This window comes from Gavialis gangeticus, unplaced genomic scaffold, assembly GCF_001723915.1.
Source record: "Gavialis gangeticus isolate Ggan-Ray unplaced genomic scaffold, GavGan_comp1, whole genome shotgun sequence".
Taxonomy (NCBI): Eukaryota; Metazoa; Chordata; order Crocodylia; family Gavialidae; genus Gavialis; species Gavialis gangeticus.
The window spans coordinates 12311472-12331891 of NW_017729029.1; the positions used below are offsets into that span (position 1 = coordinate 12311472).

General features: G+C 53.4%; 1 protein-coding gene across 1 annotated transcript; it reads left to right on the forward strand.

Annotated features, from left to right (window-relative positions):
* The first annotated feature begins 4008 nt into the window (after positions 1–4008).
* SLC6A14 (solute carrier family 6 member 14) lies at positions 4009–18023 on the forward strand. Its single transcript, XM_019521277.1, has 14 exons — positions 4009–4074; positions 4468–4633; positions 7138–7269; positions 8389–8550; positions 9081–9216; positions 10925–11057; positions 11570–11710; positions 12116–12344; positions 13342–13467; positions 13555–13673; positions 14902–15001; positions 15223–15332; positions 16191–16358; positions 17156–18023. The coding sequence occupies exons 1-14, from the start codon at positions 4027–4029 to the stop codon at positions 17303–17305; spliced, it is 1920 nt and encodes a 639-aa protein (XP_019376822.1). The 5' UTR covers positions 4009–4026; the 3' UTR covers positions 17306–18023.
* Positions 18024–20420: the final 2397 nt, after the last annotated feature.

The following is a 20420-nucleotide window of genomic DNA, read 5'->3' on the forward strand; positions in this document are numbered from 1 at the left end:
GTCAGGGCGGCTAGGGTCTGGAACCAGCTTCCATGTGAGGTGGTGCAGGATCCCACACTGGGGGTTTTAAGAGGAGGTTGGATGACCACCTTACTGGGGTCGTTTGACCCCAGTACTCTTTCCTGCCATGGCAGGGGTCGGACTAGATGATCTGCTCAGGTCCCTTCCGACCCTAGAAACTATGAAACTATGAAACTTCAGAATGAAATGGTTCTGCACGTGCAACACTTGGTTAATCTCGTGTGCGACTACGTACCCACAGAGCGACCGTGCCCGGGGGCCCAGATCCTCTCCCAGCTCTATGGAGCCATGACAACACTGATGATTTTTTGACAGTGGCTGATTAGGTTTCTGGAAGCTCTTTGCAAAGTTTCTGAATGAGGCTTCAGTGGAATTGCGACCTCGTTTGCAAACGCCGACTCTTTCCCCGCTCGGGATGCAAACAAATTGCAGAAGTTTGGAATTTTCTGCTGTGTGGAAATAGCTTTTTCTGAGCGGCCCTGAAACATGAGAAATCAAGGTGGCGATGGGGGAGGAAGGCCACAGACGTGCTGGAAGGGGAGGGGAAGAGAGGGCGGTTATGCACCTTCCAGACCGCCCTGGGCGCTAGCTTGCAAGCAGGTGATCCTGGAGGGGACACCGCAATGGGAGCCCAGGTCCATTCCCGATCTCGCTTCCCTGCTTCACCTGAGCAGACCCGAGATGGGTCGAAGTGGTTTCTTATACCCACTTCTCGCTCTCACGGCTCTTTATTTTGAGCTGCTGCTTTACGAGGATTTGGCCCTGCTGTGACAGCTCATTGTTTTCATGACAGACGTGTTGGGAGTTGTGCAATGATCCTGGGCTGTGCCCCGGCTGGCCCTATCGCTCTCTCCATGTGCTCGTTACATGGGAAGCCCTGGGTTAGCTGGTCTCTCCAGTCAGCTCTGCCCAAAGTGCTCACAGCTGGGGCCCAGAGGTTCGTTTCCCCCGCTGGGCGCAGCATCCCATTTACGAGCACTCCCAGAGATGGAGAGCCCACCGCTTCTCCGTAGCTTGACCGCCCTCGTAGCCAGAAAGTTCCTCATCTCCAGCCTCAATCTCCCCTGCTGCAGCTTGGGGCCATTGCTCCTAGTCCTGTCCCTTTTGGCCACAGAGAAAAGCCCATCTCCATCCTCTTTGTCATCCCCCTTCAGGGATTTATGCGGATGGTTTTCAAATCAGTGTTTTTTTCAGCTTAAATAACCCTAGTGCCTTAGGGCTAGGTTTTTAAAGGTCTTTAGGAGACTGCAGATGCAAACAGGGGTCTAGAGGCATGTTCAGAAGTGCTCCAACTGGGTTAGAAAAACTCAGCAGGGGCCTGTCCTCACCGACGTACCCTTAAAACCTGCCCCTTCACGTGTGCTTTATGTTCCCAGCTGTGAAAGGAAGAGATGAATATTTACTGTGGTTTTGGTCGTTGCTGTTCACAAGGGGCTGGGACTCTACCAGCTAGGGCACCACGAGAGAGGCAGGTCTTAACCATGTGGAGCCATCAGAAGGGATTGCCAAGGGGACTAGTGAACAGTATTACTTGGAGCATCTAAATCAAGAGGGGAAGTTTCCCTAAACCAGCTGATGGGGACCAACAGCATTCACTCACATCATAAAGAAGACCAATATCCTGGGTGCCTGGCAGTCCTCGATGTACGTCCCTGACCTAGGATGCAGGCATTTGGATGCTACGCGCATGGTGGTGCAGGCATTTGGATGCTACAAGGATGCTGGTGCAGGCATTTGGATGCTACGAGCATGGTGGTGCAGGCATTTGGATGCTACAAGGATGCTGGTGCAGGCATTTGGATGCTACGAGCATGGTGGTGCAGGCATTTGGATGCTACGAGCATGGTGGTGCGGGCATTTGGATGGTACAACCATGGTGGTGCAGGCATTTGGATGCTGTGAGCATGGTGGTGTCACCCTGCAGATGTTGTCCTGTGCATCTCTGCCTCCCTCGCACTACATGGTGTCAGCAGCGGCCTTGATCCTTCTCTCTAAGGGGAAAAAAAGGAGAAAGAGGAGCCCTAAGCTGCTGGAGGGCAGACAGTCAGCAAGAGGCTATGTGCTTGAGGCAAGGAGGAGAGCAGCTGAAATCTCCATGCAGCTGTGGAGGCCGTAATGCAGCTAGAGAAATTTGGGCCTCACTGGATCAGAAGATTTGGGTGCTTCTGGATGGTTTCAGGCTCATCAGAAAAAGACAGGGATACCTGGCAACTGCCCTCATCTCTGCCGTGGGAGATGATGTCCGATGCGTCTCTGCCCCCATTGCACCGCACGCCTTCTAGCTCTCAAGCGATACTAATGGGTGGCAGCTCTCGTGACGGTCTGTTGGATAAGTTATATTCCCTTCTCTTTGCGGTCTCCTTCCGAACGGTAGCGGTTTTCTGCTTCGATCCGTCCGCGAGCTGCGTGCGCTCTCCTCTGGCTGCAAGGCAGCAGGGTGGGCGCAGCGGAGCAGGGCACGGTCCTGCTACTCAGCCGTGTCCCCAGGCACAGAAGCAGCCCGTGTCTTTCAGCACTTGGTTTTCAATCGCCTGCTCCTGCCCGGCCCGGGGGAGTAGACGATAATCTCAAGTCCAGGGATGCTTCATGCTATAATAGAGGCAAATCCAGCCATGGTGCATCTTTTTTTCTTGGAGGCTCTTTGCAGATGAAGATATTAGGAAGGTAATTGCCACACTGGTTGCAGGCACCTAGTATGTAGCTAGGTTCTTTCCTTCGCTTTCCTTGGAGTCTCTCCATGCATAAGCCCTGGCTTTTATTCTCATTAGGACCTGCTTTTTTTCCCCTTTAATACTGAATGTGCATTGAAAAGGAACATATCAGGATACCTCCCAGGTGCAGGGCGTTACATATAGCCCTGCCTTTAGGTATCTTTAACTCGCACAAAACATGAAAGCAGCCCTTAATTAGGGAGAGGTTGCAGGATGTTTACCCCTGGTTGTAATTCCAAGAAAACCACAGCCGGGCTGGGAGTCACTCCCGGATCAAAGACGACCGAGCTCGCTTGCAAGGGACGGCAGCGGAGAGCAAGCGAGCAGAGCTGTGCAACCAGGTACCCTCAGCTTGTCTCGCGGGTCACTTCAAAGCGATAGGCTCGGCTCAGGTGTGCCGGAAGATCTCATGAAGTTCAGGCACAGTTCAAACAAACCCGGGGACCAAGTCCGGGGGAAATTTGGGGTGATTCATGAGCATACGTGGTTGCTGCCCCGTGAACCAGGCCCCGGCTTGGAGTTCAGTTCAGGGTTCGGAGCATGCAAATTGCAAGGGGGAAATGGCAAAGAGCTCGGCTGATTTTTTTTTTAAAGCTTTGGCCAGTTGCCAGCCTCTTGCCCGTGTGTGCAACTCACTCTGATCAGGCTCTTTTCAAGGAGCTTTTCCCTGTCCTGGAGCTGGTTTTGCTTCCTCGGCCGGTCTGTCTCCATCCTTGCTGCCCGCTCGGGCTGTGGCGGTGGGGTTTCGCAGATGGGGCTTGAGGGTTTTGCAAAGGGACTGTTGGCATCAGATCTCCTTGAGCTTGAATCCCCTTGCTGCTCTATAAGTTTAGGGGAGAGGCGTCGGGTGTGGGAGGCTAGAGGGTCTTGCCTCTTTGCTCAGGATCAAACTGATCACCGGATCTGGCCAGGAGGATTCCCCAAGCCCCGGTCAGATGGGCACAGGCTGGGGGACTTTGCCTTCCTCTGCAGCCTCTTCCTGGGATGTCTCCAGCATATTGCAGCAGGTGGACGCGGGGCAGGGGTGCGTGGATGCACATGGAGGACTGTCCTGACACCCCCAGAGGTCCCTTCTGCCCCTCCTTTGAGAAGAGGGGAGGAAGAGCCAGGGGTGGGGTGGGGAGAAGCCAGGCAGGCGGGCTGGGCACGGCGGGGGGGATTCCCAGGTGCGTGGTGGGGAGGGGCCCGGGACTCTCGGCTCCACCTGGCCCAGCCCCGGATGCGGGCGGGGCGGCAGGATAAAGGCCTGGCCCGGGAGACGCGGTGCAGGGAGCCGGGCCAGCAGAGCCAGAGCATGGGGCGGCTTCACCTGCGCAGCTGCCTGGGCTGCGGCACCAAGGAGGTAGGGGCCACGCTCCCGGGCAGGTGGATGCTGAGCAGGGACAGGACAAGCATCTGCCAGGGCGAGGTGCATCTTAGGGAGATGGGGCACCCTGGGGCAGGTGCATCCTACGGGGCTGCGCACCTGGGCAGGTGCGTCCCGAACGGAGCGTGCACCTGGGCAGGTGCGTCCCGAACGGAGCGTGCACCTGGGCAGGTGCGTCCCGAACGGAGCGCGCACCTGGGCAGGTGCGTCCCGAACGGAGCGCGCACCTGGGCAGGTGTGTGCCAGACAACCTGCACATCGGGGCAGGGGCGTCTCGGGGGGAGCGCGCTCCTGGGGGTGGGCAGCTGCTACCCATGGCATCCTGGGCACGTCTCACCACCCTCCTGGTTTCTCTCCCCCCCCCCAAAGGACTTCACCCTGTCCAGCGCGACAGAGAAGGGTGCCGCGGAAGATGAGAACTCGGAGCGGGGCAACTGGTCCAGCAAGACGGACTACCTGCTGTCCATGGTGGGCTACGCCGTGGGCCTGGGCAACGTGTGGCGCTTCCCTTACCTGACGTACCAGAACGGAGGAGGTAGGGCGTCGCCTGCGGACGGGGCTGCGGGTGCCTGGGACAGTGTCGCCGCTCTAGCATGAGCTTGCGCTGGCCGAGGGCCCCGGGTTTGCACCGGCTCGGTCAGTCCAGTTTCCTGCTGTCCCAGGCGTGGATATATGCATGCATTTATCCAGCTCACCCAAAACCGCGTTGAGGATCCGCTGCTCCCCTAAGGCAGCCGTTTCACAAGGCGGGTCAGAAACCTCCTTCATTTCCAATCCTGTGCCAAAATCATCCACCGCCTTCAACAGCTCTCCTCCCTCCCTGGCATTTGCTGCCATCCTGTATTTATCCAGAGCAGTGGTATCCCCTCTCAACCTTTGTTTTGCTCAGCTGAACAAGCTAAGCTCAGTAATTATCCCGGGGAAAATGAGTGATGTCTGTAAGCAGCTCAATGAGCTGGGGCAGCGCCAGGACCAGCATCTGGATCTTCCGGTTTCCAGCGCGGCGCCCGGCTTTCCCAACTGCTCCTCGGCCCCCCAGCAAACAGCGTGTTACTTGTGCCGCCCCTCGGCCTGGCAAGCGCGCGGGAGGGCTTCTTTCCAGGCGCCCTCCTTCACGCCAGGAGGGCGGTGATGTGAGAGCAGGTGAGCTCAGGTGTCCTGAGCGTCTTGAAAGAACAAGGGGAGAAATAGCTGTGGCATGACACAGGATGAGTGATATAACTTTCTGGCATGGTTGGTATGGAAATAAGCTCCTCGTGGCATGTTTTTTTTGGCTTGCTGTCCGATGCAAAAAAGTTCACCCGCATCTATTCCCACCCCGCCAGGCTTTTTCGTGGCAGTGCAACAGGCTGAGCGAAGGGGTTTGTGCCAGTCGGTCCAGCCTGTGTTTGTTCATTTTGAAGGGCCTTTTTAATGCTCCTTCTCCCCCATATCAGGAACAAAACTAGTTTGTCCTGAATGGTGAATAAGAACAAAGAGTTGCTTTTTACTCAGCACAGGGCTACGATTGTGTGGGTGTCACGGCAGGTCTTGCACAGCACCGTGCACTTGGCCTGCCCTGGAGAAACGATCTCTAAGGTCCCTTCCAGCCCCGACCACTGTGAAACTCCCAGGTGAATCTCATGGCTGAATGCGGAGGCAGGCTGGGCCTGTTGGTCATGCGTGGGTCCGCTTTCCCCGGGGGGAAGAAGGGGCGTTGGTGCAAGACCTTTCATTGGGACCTGCAAGGCCATTGGCTTCCATTCAGCAGGGCAATTAAATATACGCCTGCCTTTAGATAGGCGAGCCGTGTAGCTGAATGAATGGGAGTTTAAAGTGAGGCGTGTGCCTAAGCATCCTGTTGAACTGGGTTGTGAACGGCATTGCAGGTGAAGAGGAAAATTAGGGGAGCTGTTGCACACGTGCCTATCAGATAGTGTCACGTGGCCTCACACCTGTGTGACCACATGCAAGCAAATCATATTAAATGCAACTTGATCTCACCGACGTGCATTTGCGTATTGTGGTCCCAACATCATCGGCTCAAATCACTGTGAAATTCAAAGAAGGAACAGTTAATTTTTTTTTCAATTACATTAGAAGCCATAAGCTGAAGAAGAATGAAAACATTTTGAAGAATGAAAGTATTTTCTGTCCCTTGAGAGCAACATGTGTTGGGCAGATTTTTATCCTTATTATCCAATAAAGAGACTTTGTCCCATTGCCTTTGATGAGTCAGTAGGCAAAGGAGAATCTGGGTCTTACCGTCTCTATGGCTCCATGCATTTGCATAGGACTGACGGAAATGAAAAGAGGAGCTGAGGCTAGATTTTGATAACTCAGCTTTTCTTTGTATGTGTGAAAACTGAACGTGCCAAGAATTATGGATGCTGTTGTGCTCTTGTATTTATTCATGTATGTAATGGCTGTAATCTGGAAGTTAAATACCTCATTTGTGAGTGCAATAAGGCCCACGCTTTATTTTACTTAAATTATTTAAATTAAAATGGAAATGGCATTCATATTTGACACTGTGAAGCTGTTATTTTAAAATGCAGCGGCGCTGCTTTATAGTATCCCCTTAAGCAATTATTGAAAGCATAAATCATGTGGGGAAACTGGATCATTTGAAAACTGTCGTATAAATGTACAAATGCTATCGGTTCCCCTTTTGGATCAAAGTACCAAAGGCCCAGTTCTTCAGCCTTGAAGGAGACCGGCACTTAAATCTTGGCTGTTTCACTCTGGTATTTGAACTACACAGTGCAAGGGCTTGTTGTTCATGAGACCCCCCCCCACATAGGAAGAAGTGACCTGGTAAATTGGTGGCAACTTTCTTCTGTGCAAGGGCTGAGCTGTGTATTGCTAGCACTGATTTCGCGCGGGTTGGGTCAGACCTCTATTGGGAATCCCTTTTTCCCCTGCAAACACTCGCGGCTCGTGCAGAGGGCACCTGTAACCCATCTGCTCCACTGGTGCCCAATGCATGTGTGCATAGACCTGAAAAGTGGTGGGATGAAGCTGAATACTAATGGTTTCCCTTTCCTTTTTTTTCCCCAGGTGCATTTCTAATCCCCTATACGCTTATGCTGGCATTAGCTGGCTTGCCTTTATTTTTCCTGGAGTGCTCCCTCGGGCAGTTTGCCAGTTTGGGGCCGGTGTCCGTGTGGAGAATATTACCCATGTTCCAAGGTCGGTGTTTTATTTTAACATATAGATTTTCTTTGGTTGATCTTAACGGTCCGAAGTGGATTAATGATTTCCTTGCAAGGGCTAGTGTCATAAATAACACGCCTCGCGCTCTTTCGTGGGGGCTCAGTGTGTGTTACACGTAACGAACCCCTAGTTACACACGTGGTGCCACGTGCTATAGTGCCGAGCAGCCATTTTCTAGAGCTTCTCTAAAACCTAGCTGCTGTTTCTTGGCATGCTTGGCGTTAAATCCATCACTTGCAAAGGATGTGCCAACCCTGCGTTTGATGCATGACCCTGTGCAGGAGCTTAGTGTACCAGAGCCGTTGGGTCAGATGGCTTTTGTTGCAGCAGTAAGAGGGGATAGGTTTCTGTTTTGTGGGGTTTGTGCCCCCTGCAATAGGGGAAAGAGCCACACTTTTATGCTTCCCAGATGCAGGGTTTCCATGCAGGGGGGACTGGGATAGGTGGGCTAAATTCTGCCCTTGTTTATATCCATCCTGCGTCAGTGCAGAGGGACATACCCAAAGGCATAACTGGCCCTGTGTGTACTAGGGAGGCTTCAGATGGATTAAGGCTGGAACAAGGAAGTGTATTTTCAACACAATAGAGCATTCTGCTGCTAGAAGAGAGCAAAGGGATTTTTATACAAATGATTTACTTTACGCCCAACTGCCTTGTCCGTTTCTGCTTCGCGCTCATGAAAAAACGCAGGCAAAGTCCACATTTGTCATGATAGGAAGAGCAGGAGGGATTTAACCCAAAGGCAAATGGATGCACCAAATGTTATGTGTGTAGGGGCACGTGGATCCAGAATACCCTCAAACTCACCCAGTCGCTTTCTAATGCCCCCAGCATCTCTCTGCACATGTGGGCATCGCTCAAACCTGGGATGAGTGCATTGAGGCAAACGGTGCTCACTGGATGTCCCCAAATGGACACACTGCGCTAGAGGGTAGTTGCAGGGCATGGACGCTGTGCCAGCCGTAGGGCAGTGGTAGGATCGTGAGCATGCAGGGCGGAAAGTAAAGTCACGTGGAGTTTAGGGGCATTGACGACCCATGTTATTTTATACCGCGCTTGGTTCTTGTGACAAAACTTCCCCTCTCTCTTTCCTAGGTGTGGGAATCACGATGGTCCTCATCTCAACCTTCGTGACCATCTACTACAATGTTATCATTGCCTATGCCCTCTACTATTTATTTGCCTCTTTTCAAAAAGTGCTCCCCTGGTCGGAGTGCTTTGAATGGGCGGATGCAAGGTGCGGCAGGAATCGCACAGGTACAGTGCTCCGATGCCGACGTACGGGTTTGTCATCGTGGGCGATGCTCTGCAGTTTCCCAGCAAAGCCCAAGCATGTGGAAGAAACAGCAGTAGGCAGAGGGTTCCCCAAAAGGCCACCTGGAAACCTTTGCCGAATTTGAATGGTGAACCTGTGATGTGTTAGGAACTTGCAGTGAACCCTCCTCTCTGCCCATCTGTCCTTCTTCTCTAGAAGAAAAGGTTTCTAAATTGGTGTGTAAATACCAACAATACTGCTCTCTGGTTTCATCAGGCTTCTTGACAAAGGGAGCGCCATTCTAAGATAAAACAGGCAGTTTTTAAACTTTATTGATTAATGAATCAAACCGAGGTCTCAGAGTGGCAGTCTGGGGCTCTTTCTAGATATGGCAGCTGGAATAGAAATTAAAGCCATAACTCCACAAAACAAGAAAGGGCAAAAAACGTGGTGTGTACAAATGCCCAAGGTGAACATAAAAGCTGAGAGCCTTTTCCCCTCTTCTGTATTAACGATCTCTCCCTTTCTCCAGTGAATTCGTGCAATGCTACCTTAGGCAACACCACCGTTCACGTCAACTCCTCCTTCCTCACCAGCCACAATCTGACATGTCTCAACGGCAGCATTATCTACAATAAAGTGCAGCCTCCCAGTGAGCAGTACTGGAAGTAAGTGTGCCGACCTTCTTACCACGCAAGCAAGCGCATGTCATTTGGTGTTTGGAAGTATCTTCCACGTAGGTTGTACCCCCGTTCAGAAATGGCTTTAGTTTATGCAGCACAGGCCACCCCCAAACAAACATCCATTGCATCCAGCTCAATCACAGGGAAGTGCTAAAGGAATGAAAAATAGCATCCTGGGAGATTTTCCCTCTCAAAGCCAGCAGTTCAGCAACTAAAGAGTACTTGGCACCCCAGCATCTTCAGCCCAAATTACTAGGTTCCAAAAATTCAGCCAGTCCACTTGCCTTTGACAGATCTGTAATTACAAATCCCCATTCAGGATGCACTGGTATTTATAATTGCAGGTCTTGCATGTGCACGCCACACACTTTAGGGTACGAGTCAGCGTGGAGTGCAACAGGGTTTCCACGTGACGAGCGAAGCTACCGGCTGTGCCTGGGTGTGCATCGGGTTGCACCTTGCATGGGCAAGGCTGAGCGAGCGCCGATGCTGCCAGTAAGGATTTAGGGCCTAGGTTGACCTGGAGAGGGACGGTAGCAGAGTGGCTGTGACTGGGGAAGCAGAGCCTTATTGCAGGCTCCGCCGTGCCATCAGCCCAGCTGCAAATAGGGACCTGGTTACATGGACTAGGGTCCAAGTCAGGTGTACACAGTGGGAGCTGCTGTGGTTTGCTGTTGTGCATGAGGGGCGCCAGCTCGGTGAGCCGCGAGCTCAAAAACACCATTCCCATAGCAGGGAATCCCATTGCATTGTGCACTTGTGAGGTCGAGCCTCATAGGTTTCTCTGCATTTGTCATTGCCAAGGCACCTAGGGCCCCAAAACCGAGATCACTCCCCATGCCATCCCTGCCACCACTTTCACCCCGCTTGCTTTTCCCAAAGCCATGAGCTAAATCCCCAGCCGGCACCAATTGCTGCAGCTTCACTGGAGAGATTTCATAGACATTTCATAGAGAAGCTAGCTTGAACCTGGAACCTGGCTCTGCTTGTACAGTGATGCTTGAGTTGGCCATGGATGGAGGAAGGGGCAGGGTTCATTGCAGATGTGGGGAAAACACAAGCTGCTGTCTTCCACCTGCTCTCAGGCCGGCTCCGCTGCTCTGCTTTCAGCTTGTCCCTTCAGCCGGTAACCTGAATCGGCTTTGCTCAGTAAAAGAGCAGCACGCTTGTGTCTATAACCTCTCTCCTGGACCCAGAGGAGGGTTAGGGTTAGGGAAAATCAGTGGTTTCTCTTGGCAACATCACAGAAACCAGCTTTCCCCTTGCCCCGAGCCCACCCCGGTGCTCGGGAACCATCAGGAGAGCGCTGCATGCGAAGAGGGGGCTGGGAAGCGTTTCTGCACTAAGGGCCGTGATTAGCACATGCCTCAGTCCCACTGCAATCAGTTGCTTTGGTTTTGCTGGTCTGATTCCTAAATGGATGCAGTGCAAAGAGTCCAGGCAGTCCTGGAGGAGGGAGGGGGGCACCCAAAGGCAAAGAGCGGCAAGGAATACCCTCCGCCTTTGCAGTGCCATGGTCCCAGCCATGCCCCAATGGCAGTGGAGGCCCAGGAGCTCCAGGGAGACCCTTCTTCCTCGTCCTCCTCCTCTCCGGACATGGCTTTGGGCTGTCCACCACCGAGCCCCGGGGCTAAGAGCTGCAGCTCTGCCTTCCCCCCACGTTTACGCTGACCTCCCTGTTTGGTGCTTGCAGCAAAGTGGCTCTTCAGCGCTCGAGCGGGCTGGACGAGACGGGCCACATCGTCTGGTACTTGGCCCTGTGCCTCCTCCTGTCCTGGATGATTGTCGGAGCCGCGCTCTTCAAGGGCATCAAGTCCTCGGGGAAGGTGAGTGCGGCAGGCACGAGCCTGCGTGGGGGTGACCCCGACGTCACCGGGAGTGGGGTGCTGCGCAGGATCGACGTCGGATGTGGCTGCCACTCTGTGCTCAGGCTTCACCTCCCACTTGTCCACGTGGGGCCTTACCGCTTATGCAAACTCGCGAGCTTCTTCATGGGCAGACCTAGGATTTTGCAAAGTGGGGCACAGACGCACCAGTGCACCCCCTGCCCCCAGATCCACCCCCGAGCCTCTTTCTTCCCCAGGGCCAACTTGATTGGCACGGGGTGAGGGGCTTTTCCTGCCACATCAGAGATCCAGGTTCACTTCTTGCCTGCTCTCTTGCAAAGAAACCATGCGTGCACATGCACCCGCACCCTCAAACACGTGTGTGCACACACCACGCCGTGTGAACACACAGGGTCCACTTCTACCTGCAGGTTATTAATACTTACCTAAATCCTGCAGAGACGTGTGTGCCCTTCTGCAAACTGACGGCCGCCTGATGTTTCTTTTGGCAGGTGGTCTACTTCACAGCCCTCTTCCCCTACCTCATCCTCATCATCCTGCTGGTGAGAGGCGCCACGCTGGAGGGGGCTATGGACGGCATCGAGTACTACATCGGGAAGCAGTCCAACTTCACCAAGCTGATGGAGGCAGAGGTGAGCCCCACGGCCGCCTTCGAGCATGGGATCCACCTGTCCATGCAACGCCTCGAAGGGTGCAGCAGCTCTGTGGCATCGCAAGAGCAGCTTGCTCCTTGTAACCCTCCCACCTCCCCAAATCCTTATCTAAAATGATGCTAAACTTGCAGCAGCCCCTAGTTGTATGGGTGACCCGTGTCTTAAAAGTGCCCCTTCCTCAGGACTTAGCGACGGGATGAACACAGGCTGGGGGCTTCTGGAGATCAGCACAGGGAGGTGCTGGCTTGCCTATTCTTCAAGCCTTTGGTCCCTCAAACCAAGGTTCACACGTGAACATTGCAGCTCCCTCGCAGGCGAAGGGTGTAGGACACGTAGCTACAGGTAAATAATGCAGTCACTGACGTGGAGCTGTTTGTGTTTTAGGTGTGGAAAGATGCAGCCACTCAGATCTTCTACTCCCTGTCCGTGGCTTGGGGCGGGCTGGTCGCTCTGTCCTCCTACAACAAATTTCACAACAACTGCTATTCCGATGCCATTTTTGTCTGCGTTACGAACTGCCTCACCAGCGTGTTTGCCGGCTTTGCAATATTCTCCATCTTGGGACACATGGCTTTCCGGGCGCAGAGACCGGTCTCGGAAGTGGTAGACTCAGGTAGGTTGGAAAGCCTCACCTGGTTTTCTCTGGTTTTTAACACCTGATTTGTCCTGGCAGGTGCAGCCAGTGCGTGGCAGGATCAAGCACATCCAGCCCGTGGTGGATTGAGATCGGGATGCTGTCCTGGTCCTCTGACATTGGCTTCATGCTGCTCGGCACGCAAGAGATGTGCAAAAGCTCCTGCACGAGTTTCGCGTGCACTTGCCAGTTTTTGTGCTTCTTAGCTGCTTCTGCAAGGCCCCCGCCATCTAACAAATGCATCTCGACAGGAAGAGAGAGAATGACAAATAGGGTGCTAGAAAGGGAGATTTGTCAAATGTAAAGAAAAGTTTGATGCTGATTCTGCTGAAATCAGTCAGTCTGCCAAGTTATAGGGGAAATCGAGCCCCGAAAGCTGGCCAGGGCACAAGGCCCACTGAAGCTCTCAGAAGAGGAGGAGATGGCAGTCAAATCGACGTGATTTCACCCCTAATCTCTTGAAGGATGGGGTGGCTGTTTGGCTTCTTTCTCCTTAAGCATCTGCCCTAAGGATTGACCTCTCCAGGTGTGATGGGAAGAAATGAAACGTGCTGAGCGCATTGATGTTGTAGCAGACGACGTTACAGAGCAAGTTCTTGGGTCTTTGGGGGAGAGAGATTACTAATGGACCAGGGGGCCTGGCCAGGTGTCCACTGAAGTCAATGGGGGCCTTGCTACTGGTGCAATAAAAAGAGGAATGAGCTGTAAGTCTTCCCCACTCGGAGCGACCCGGTTCAGCCAGGGCTAATTAATCTGCACAAATAGCCTGAAGCCAGACCACCTCCTGCTCTAGCTGTGGTCAACAGCAAAGCTTTCATTGGCATCAGTGTGCACTCTTTACAGGGTGCAGCCCGTACCCATGTGTTTTCACCAAGATCTGGTGCAATTTCCCTTTATGTAAGCGGGGATAATAAGTGAGTTGTCTTTGCATTAAACATCTTAGACTAATTATGCATCTTGCTCTCCTTCCTTTCAGGGTTCGATTTGGCATTTGTTGCCTATCCAGAGGCTCTGTCCCAGCTACCAATTGCTCCCCTATGGTCCTTCTTGTTTTTCTTCATGCTTTTGCTCTTGGGTCTCGACTCTCAGTTTGCTACGATAGGTGAGTAGGAGTTAAAATAAAGAAATGCTTCCTTGTGAATGCTAATTGCATTTTGTCCAACCCATACAATTCTCTCTTCGCCTGCAGAAACACTTACCACAACCATACAAGATGTATGTCCCAAGGTGATGAAGAAGCTGCGAATTCCTATAACCCTGGGAGTTTGCATAATCCTTTTTCTTCTTGGCCTCATCTGCGTCACTCAGGTACAGCACCGACCCTTTCTCCGCGTTAGGCTTCATGGTGCCTCAACCGACGGGATAGTTTGTACTCGACCATATAAACACTTTCCCAGTGTGACAATTAATTTGTGCAGCCTTGAACACGCGGGCACCTACGTGCAGCACCATAGGGATAGCAAGCGGCTATTGACTGCATCGTCTTGTTCAGAATTGATTACCCAACGGGACGGCTTTTTCGAACACTTATATTCCAGGCATGAAAAATACAGAGCTGAAAGGCTTCTGTAGCTAGTTTGGCTGTCCCCTAAAAAGATATTTGTTATAATTTTTCAGTTCCTTAAATACATTTAAGTGGGGTTTTTTTTTGAAGACGGACTGCGATGGCCTCATCTGAAACCATGGGTTTATACGTGTCATTGCAATGAGAGTGTTGCTGCCACAAAAAGCAATAGCCCTAATGAACATGTTACGGTGTCATATTGTCTCCTTTGCCAAGGGAGGTTTAGGTTGGACATTAGGAAAAACCCTCTCACGAGCACGGGAACAGGCGGTGCAGTCTCCATCCTTGGGGGTGTTTAATGCCCGGCTGGACAAACCCTTGGCTGGGATGCTGTAGCTGAGGCCGATCCTTTTTTGAGCAGGAGGTTGGACTAGATGTGACCTCCTGAGCTCCCTTCAGCCTCCCTTGTCTATGATTATATGATTTTAACTGCTACTGCTATATCACACTATTTGACGCCAGCCATTCAATTCATGGTCGTCCACATGAGGGTCAGGTGGGTCTCTTGTCCCTTTTTTTCCTCGGCCCAGGTGTACGTCATAGGATGCGAGTGGCCTGCAGCTGATGCTGCCTGGGCCGGAGCCACAAAAGCTGGTGCCCAAACCCCTGCGGGGTGCAGGTTGCTGTGAGCTGGTGGTGATTGCAGCCAGCAGCATAGCAAGCTCATTCAGTGCCCAGGATTTGGGCAGAAGGGGGTATGCCAACCACTGCAGAACAGGGCAGTATTTGGGGAAAGAAATGCCCAGGTTCTCTGCATGGGGACTGCAGATGCTTCCCTGTGCGGGGGGGGAGACCAGCCCCCTGGGCCCTGCGCGCTCCCCAGATATGGACCAAGGTGTCTGGGCAAGAGAAGCAGCGATTGTCAATAGAAACCTGCGCTCCGCTAGCACGTAGCAGCCAAGATCCTTTTATTTCCATAGAAAAGGTTACCAGGAGGAGGTGAGATGTGACCTCTTCCTGTCTGCATTGCAGGCTGGAATCTACTGGGTTAACCTAGTGGATCACTACTGTGCCGGCTGGGGGATCCTGATCGCGGCTGTCCTGGAAATAATCGGCATCGTCTGGATTTACGGTAAGCGACCTCCCCGGGGAAGCCGAGCGAGGACTGTGCTAGCCGGCCCGTCCTATCACAGGCATTTCCAAACTACGCCTATGGGAAAACATCTCGCAATATCCAAATGGGTAAAAAGGAAAAGGACGCCCTCCCTTCCCCTTCCCACGCCTTCTGCATACGGCGAACCCCGAGGGATAGCCGTCTGTCTCACGGCGTGCCGTTTGGTCACCTTTCTGCAGGAGGGAACAGATTCATTCAAGACGTGGAAATGATGATCGGGAAGAAGAGCTTCCTCTTCTGGCTGTGGTGGCGAGCGTGCTGGTTCGTCGTCACGCCGCTCCTCTTGTCTGTGAGTGTCACCCCCGCTTCGGGGCTGGGTCCTGGGCCCGGTGAGGCTGTTTGAAGGCCACGTGGGGCTGCGGCGGTCGTGGGAAATCCCATCCAGACTCGAGCCTGCTGTCTACCCCATCGTCCCAAAAGGAAGCCTGCGTAGCAAAGCCCCCATCAATACTCTCCGATCTGTTTCCATCCGCTCTTCCACGCGTGAACTTAGTTTTGCTTCTCTGCTGCGGTTCTCCTGGCCTGTGACCTGGGGCGACCTCCGCTGCGGTCGGAGACCCCATTCCTTGGGCGTCCCGTCCTGCCGCCATTCCCTCTCTGCCCTGTCGCGTGGATCTCATCTTTAATGCGCACACGGTGGTTTTTTCTTTTAAAAAGCCTGCTGTGCATCACTTTCCGGCAGGCACCCTCTGTCTAATCTCTCTAGGCAACCATGAAGGAAATGCTTAATATAAATGCCTGACGTGTGCAGGAACTCCTGATCTCAGCTCCTCCGTCCTTTCCCCGTCTCCTGTAGATATTGGACAAGTAGTATGCATAGTTGGAGGTATTGAGTTGCCCTTGTCCAGCCTCTGCATGTGCGTGCATGCATTGGACGTGGGGTCGTTGCTAGAGCTGCTCTAGCAACATAGCGATGAAAAATCGCACCGCGTGTTGGCATGTGTGTCCATGCATGCTTGCAGGCTAGTAGCAGCATGATGATCTGTATTACCTGACTATATTTGGGGAAGAAAACTCTGAAAAGCAAGCCAGAGGCTCGTGGCAAAAAGCAAATGAGAAGTGTGTGGGAGTGGCAGGGGAAGGAGTCCGCAGAGATCAGCCCCAGCTTGCAAACTCATTTCTTTCCCCGTGTCCTCTTTATTTGCAGGCCATTCTGGTCTGGTCGGTGGTCACGTTCTCAGCTCCCACGTACGGCACGGTGAAGTATCCTGCCTGGGGGAACGCTGTGGGCTGGTGCTTGATCGCCTTCTGCATCATCTGGATTCCCATTTTTGCAGTCGTCAAAGTCGCGAGAGCTAGAGGAAACCTGTGGCAGGTAAGGGGAGAGGGGGCTGAGAAAGCAGGAGCCTCGGTTGTTCTGTCTGCGGTCAGTCATTGTCCGGGCCGCGTCCCACTGCTGCGAACTGGTGCGTGTGGCTACGGCCTGATCTGTTCTCTCTCCCCAGGGCTCCGCGTGGGGCTCTGGCCTGTCACACGGACAGTGTCCGCCAGGCTAGGTGCCGCTTTGGTATCTTGGCTGGCTCATTTAATTTTGGATAATAAAATTATAGAAAATGAGGGTTGAAGGGAGCTCAGGAGGGCACATCTAGTGCAACCCCTGCTCCAAGCAGGACCAGCTCCAACTACATCATCCCAGCCAGGGCTTTGTCTACCTGGGGCTTAAACACTTCCAAGGATGGAGACTGCACCACCTCTCTGGGTAGTTTATACCAGTGCTTTACTACCCTCCTCATGAGAGTTTGTCCTAATATCCAACCTCAACTTCCCTTGCTGCAGCCTGAGCCCATTGCTCCTTGTCCTGTCATCTGCCCCCACTGAGACCAGCCCAGCTCCATCCTCTTTGCAGCCCCCCCGGGATGCGATTTAGTATAGTACTGCGGCGTGCAAATGAAAGGGACCATCACGGGTGCTTATGACTCAGATCCAAATCCATAGCTCGTATAGATTCAGACCTCTGAGTTTGGGACAGGGGATGGGACGGGCGGTCATTATACTTTTCCCCACTGTTCAACAGGGAGCTAAAAATAAAACCCAGCCTTTTGAGGAGCAGGGAAATGCACAACCTGCATCTAAGGCAGCGGTCACTCCATTTGGTGTCGCTTTGCTTTCCAGCGCATCGCAACCTGCCTGCGGCCAGCTCCAAACTGGGGTCCTTACCTGGAATCGCACCGAGGAGAACGATACAGCCACATGGTGGATCCCAAAAGGGAGAAGGACCACGAGATCCCGACGGTAGCGGGATACGTGTCCAAGCCGCAGTGAGACGCCAAGTTCCTCCTGCCGATTTTTAACCTGAATAGGATATTTTTAATGTTAGGAGCCAGTGATGCAAAAGAAGAGAGGAAGCCATAGTATTTATTATTAGCACTGAATGTTTGTGGAGCAACCAGTCGTGGACTGGGGCCTGGACCCTGGGAGGGCAGGGAAGTGTGTCCCAGCCTCCCCGGGAAAGAGGGGCTGGCTGTGCCCTACCCCCCGTCCCGTGCAGCGCAGCACGCAGCTGGCCTGCAGATGTTGCTCCCGGCTGCATGGGGGCTGGGGCAGACGGAGCTGTGCTGCGCACACCACAGCCCAGACACCCCTCCTGCCTGCTCCAGCACCTCTCAAGGGGCGCCTGGGCGGGCTGATGTCCGGCCGCGTAGCCTGGGCACCGAGCATCATTTCTGCGGTAGCGGGGCCCAGGATTGGAGGCTGAGACAAACGCGCGTCTGTGGAGCTCGCGTCTCCGATACGGAGCGGTGAGCAGCTGCCGTGCCCTGCCACGAGGGTACGATGCAGCAGAGTAGCTTTCTGCACATTTCTACCACTGGAATCACAAACGGGTCACTGTCCTGTTGCACCAGCACGGTCGGTAGTCACCGACCTTGCACAGCTGAGTAAAAGGCAGGGCAGATTTGCACTTTCGAGGCTAAGCAAAGTAGATCACTAGATGTATAAGTATGTATAGATCCATATAGCCACATATATACAGAGAGATCTATAGATATATCTGTGTTACATCTATATAACACACATATATCTCTATATTTGTGTATCTATTTTTTATATATATATATAATTTCAGCTAATTTATAGTGTGTGTATATATCTATCTAGATATCTATCTAGATAGATAGGTAGTGCTCACGAGTCTATTGATCGATAGATATCTATATATTTATAGATCCATGTAGATAATACAGATATCCATATACAACACCAGCTTTGTGAGCTGAAGCTCACTTCCCCCAATGCTGCGAAAGGCCGTGCACAGAGCGGTGTGTAAAAGAGTGCAAAATTTGAACACCAAAGCAGAAAGGGGGGCAGTCTGGGAGCAGCAAACAGAAGCAATAAACCCTAGGACCATGGTATCTGATGAAGCGATCTGCCCGTGCAAGGTTGTGCTGTACATGGATCTGTAGCTACACGGGTTCGTCAATAAGGTGTGAATTCACCCGGCCGTCTGCACGACTTCAGACTGTAATGCAACTAATGACGTCTGTCTTGCAGCTAAACCCAGAGCCCTCTTGTTACCCCCTGCACAGAGGCGGCAGGGGAAAGCGTTACCCTGCGCCCTGCCGCCCTTCGTTCTCGTGGGGTACGAGGTTCCCTCCTCGTACGCAGACCCACCCCGAGGGCCTACGCACCACCTCAAAAGAGGGCAGCAGGAGGGTCAACTCATGCCTAATATTGTAGATGCTCAGTACTGGGGAGCAACGCATCGCCCCAAGTGGCGGCGGTGACTGCCGTCCTAGCTTGCCCGTACTCCCAGCTCCCCGCGCTCAAACCTCAGGAGTGCGGCACCACGAATCCTGAGGTTAATTTATAAATCCTGAAGTTTTAAGTAAAAATCCTAGGAGAAAAAAGCCTTTTTGTTGGGTTTTCAGCATTTCTCTGTGGTCTTTGTCAGCTTTCCTCGGTATCAATCAAGGCCAGTAACTCCCTTCCCCTTCCGCATGAAGGCACGCGACCACATGACTCCAGGGGCTGGGGATTTATGCCAAACAGCAAGTCTTGTGAGCGCTGAATTTGTCCATTCATGTGATTTTGGCTGTGTCCGTTTCCAAGGGGCTTGGCCTCGGGCAGGCTGCAACTTTACCGGCCCCGAACACCTACAATTTGGTGCTGCAGGATGGAGCATGTCTGCCCTGTTTCGGGGCACGGCAGGGGCCGCTGTATCTCTCCCCTTGCCGTTCCGGCTTCTTTGCAACAGCCTGGTGCAGATTTTCAGCTCGCTGACCCACGCGGGTCTGTCTCCCCTAGCCCAGGCGGGGAACGCTGATACAAACAGAGGTTCATTTTATACTGGCATTTTTGTGACAAATTAGCAAATTCAGGAAAATAAAATGCAGAGTTTGTAACATGGGAGTTTTTTTGGAACCGGGAACATGAGGTGGGCTCTTGTCTCACCTGCTGTGCACGCTGTCACGAATCTCGGTTGGGTTTTCTCTGGGCGCTGGGGCGAGAGGAGGGACTGGCCACCCCGGGGCAGGGGTGTTGGGCACTGAGCTGAGGACCCAGACCCCCAGCCTGGCCGGTGCCAGCAGGGAAGGAGGGGGCTTGGCTGAGATGCCCTGGGACAGCGAGCAGCTGCCACCGTTAGCAATGACAAACTCCATGGGAAAGGGCGATGTATCGCCCCAGGCTGCACTGGGAGCGAATCCTATTCGAACTGGCAGGGACCGGCGGGTGGGCTTTGGAGAAGGGCATTGCAATGGAGAAGCAGAGACGCTTGCTTCACTGGAGGTTGCACCTGGAGCTCAGGCTTTCTCCGTGTCCACACTCCCATCCCCGACAGCCCCCTTCTGCCAGAGGCATCTGGGAGAGCTGAGCGGGCTGCTCCAGCCCATCTCAGGGAAGGAGGTGGGGAAGCCACCCCCTGCCCTGGTGAGGGCCACAGCCCCTCGCTGCAATTCCTGGGGGAAGACAAGCCCTTCATGAGGCTCTAGAAACCCCCCAGCCGAGCCATGAGGAGCCCCCCGTGTCTGCCCGGCCCCTGCCCCTGCCCCTCACCTGCTACAGTCGCACAGACCAGTGCTGGAGCCATCCCATCTGCAGGGGGGCTGCTCTCCACAGAAGTGGGGTCCCCTACTCTTGCCAGCTGAACTCAAAGGGGCTCATAGGGGAACGGTGGTGCAGTGTCAGTGCAGGGGCAGCTGAGCCCTGCAGCGGTAGCGCAGCACGAGCAGACATGAGGGTGCAAGGCAACACTGCGGTGGGGGCAGGTGTGCAGTGCAGTGTTAACACGGGGTGGATATGAGCAGCGTTAAGGCGAGGGCAGGGTGCAGTGCAGCATTAGGATGGGGCAGGTATGCAGTGCAGTGCTAACAGGGTGGAAATGAGCATGCAGTGCAGTCTCAAGGTAGGGGTAGGTATGCAGTGCAGTGTCGTTGGAGGG

What these genes read in the sequence shown, in the direction of transcription:
- SLC6A14 (XM_019521277.1), top strand. Translation starts at nt 4,027, where the DNA reads ATGGGGCGGCTTCACCTGCGCAGCTGCCTGGGCTGCGGCACCAAGGAG. An exon ending in TGGGCTGCGGCACCAAGGAG is followed by an intron (nt 4,075 to 4,467) that starts GTAGGGGCCACG and finishes CCCCCCCCAAAG; the next exon opens with GACTTCACCCTGTCCAGCGC. An exon ending in CTCTCAGTTTGCTACGATAG is followed by an intron (nt 13,468 to 13,554) that starts GTGAGTAGGAGT and finishes CTTCGCCTGCAG; the next exon opens with AAACACTTACCACAACCATA.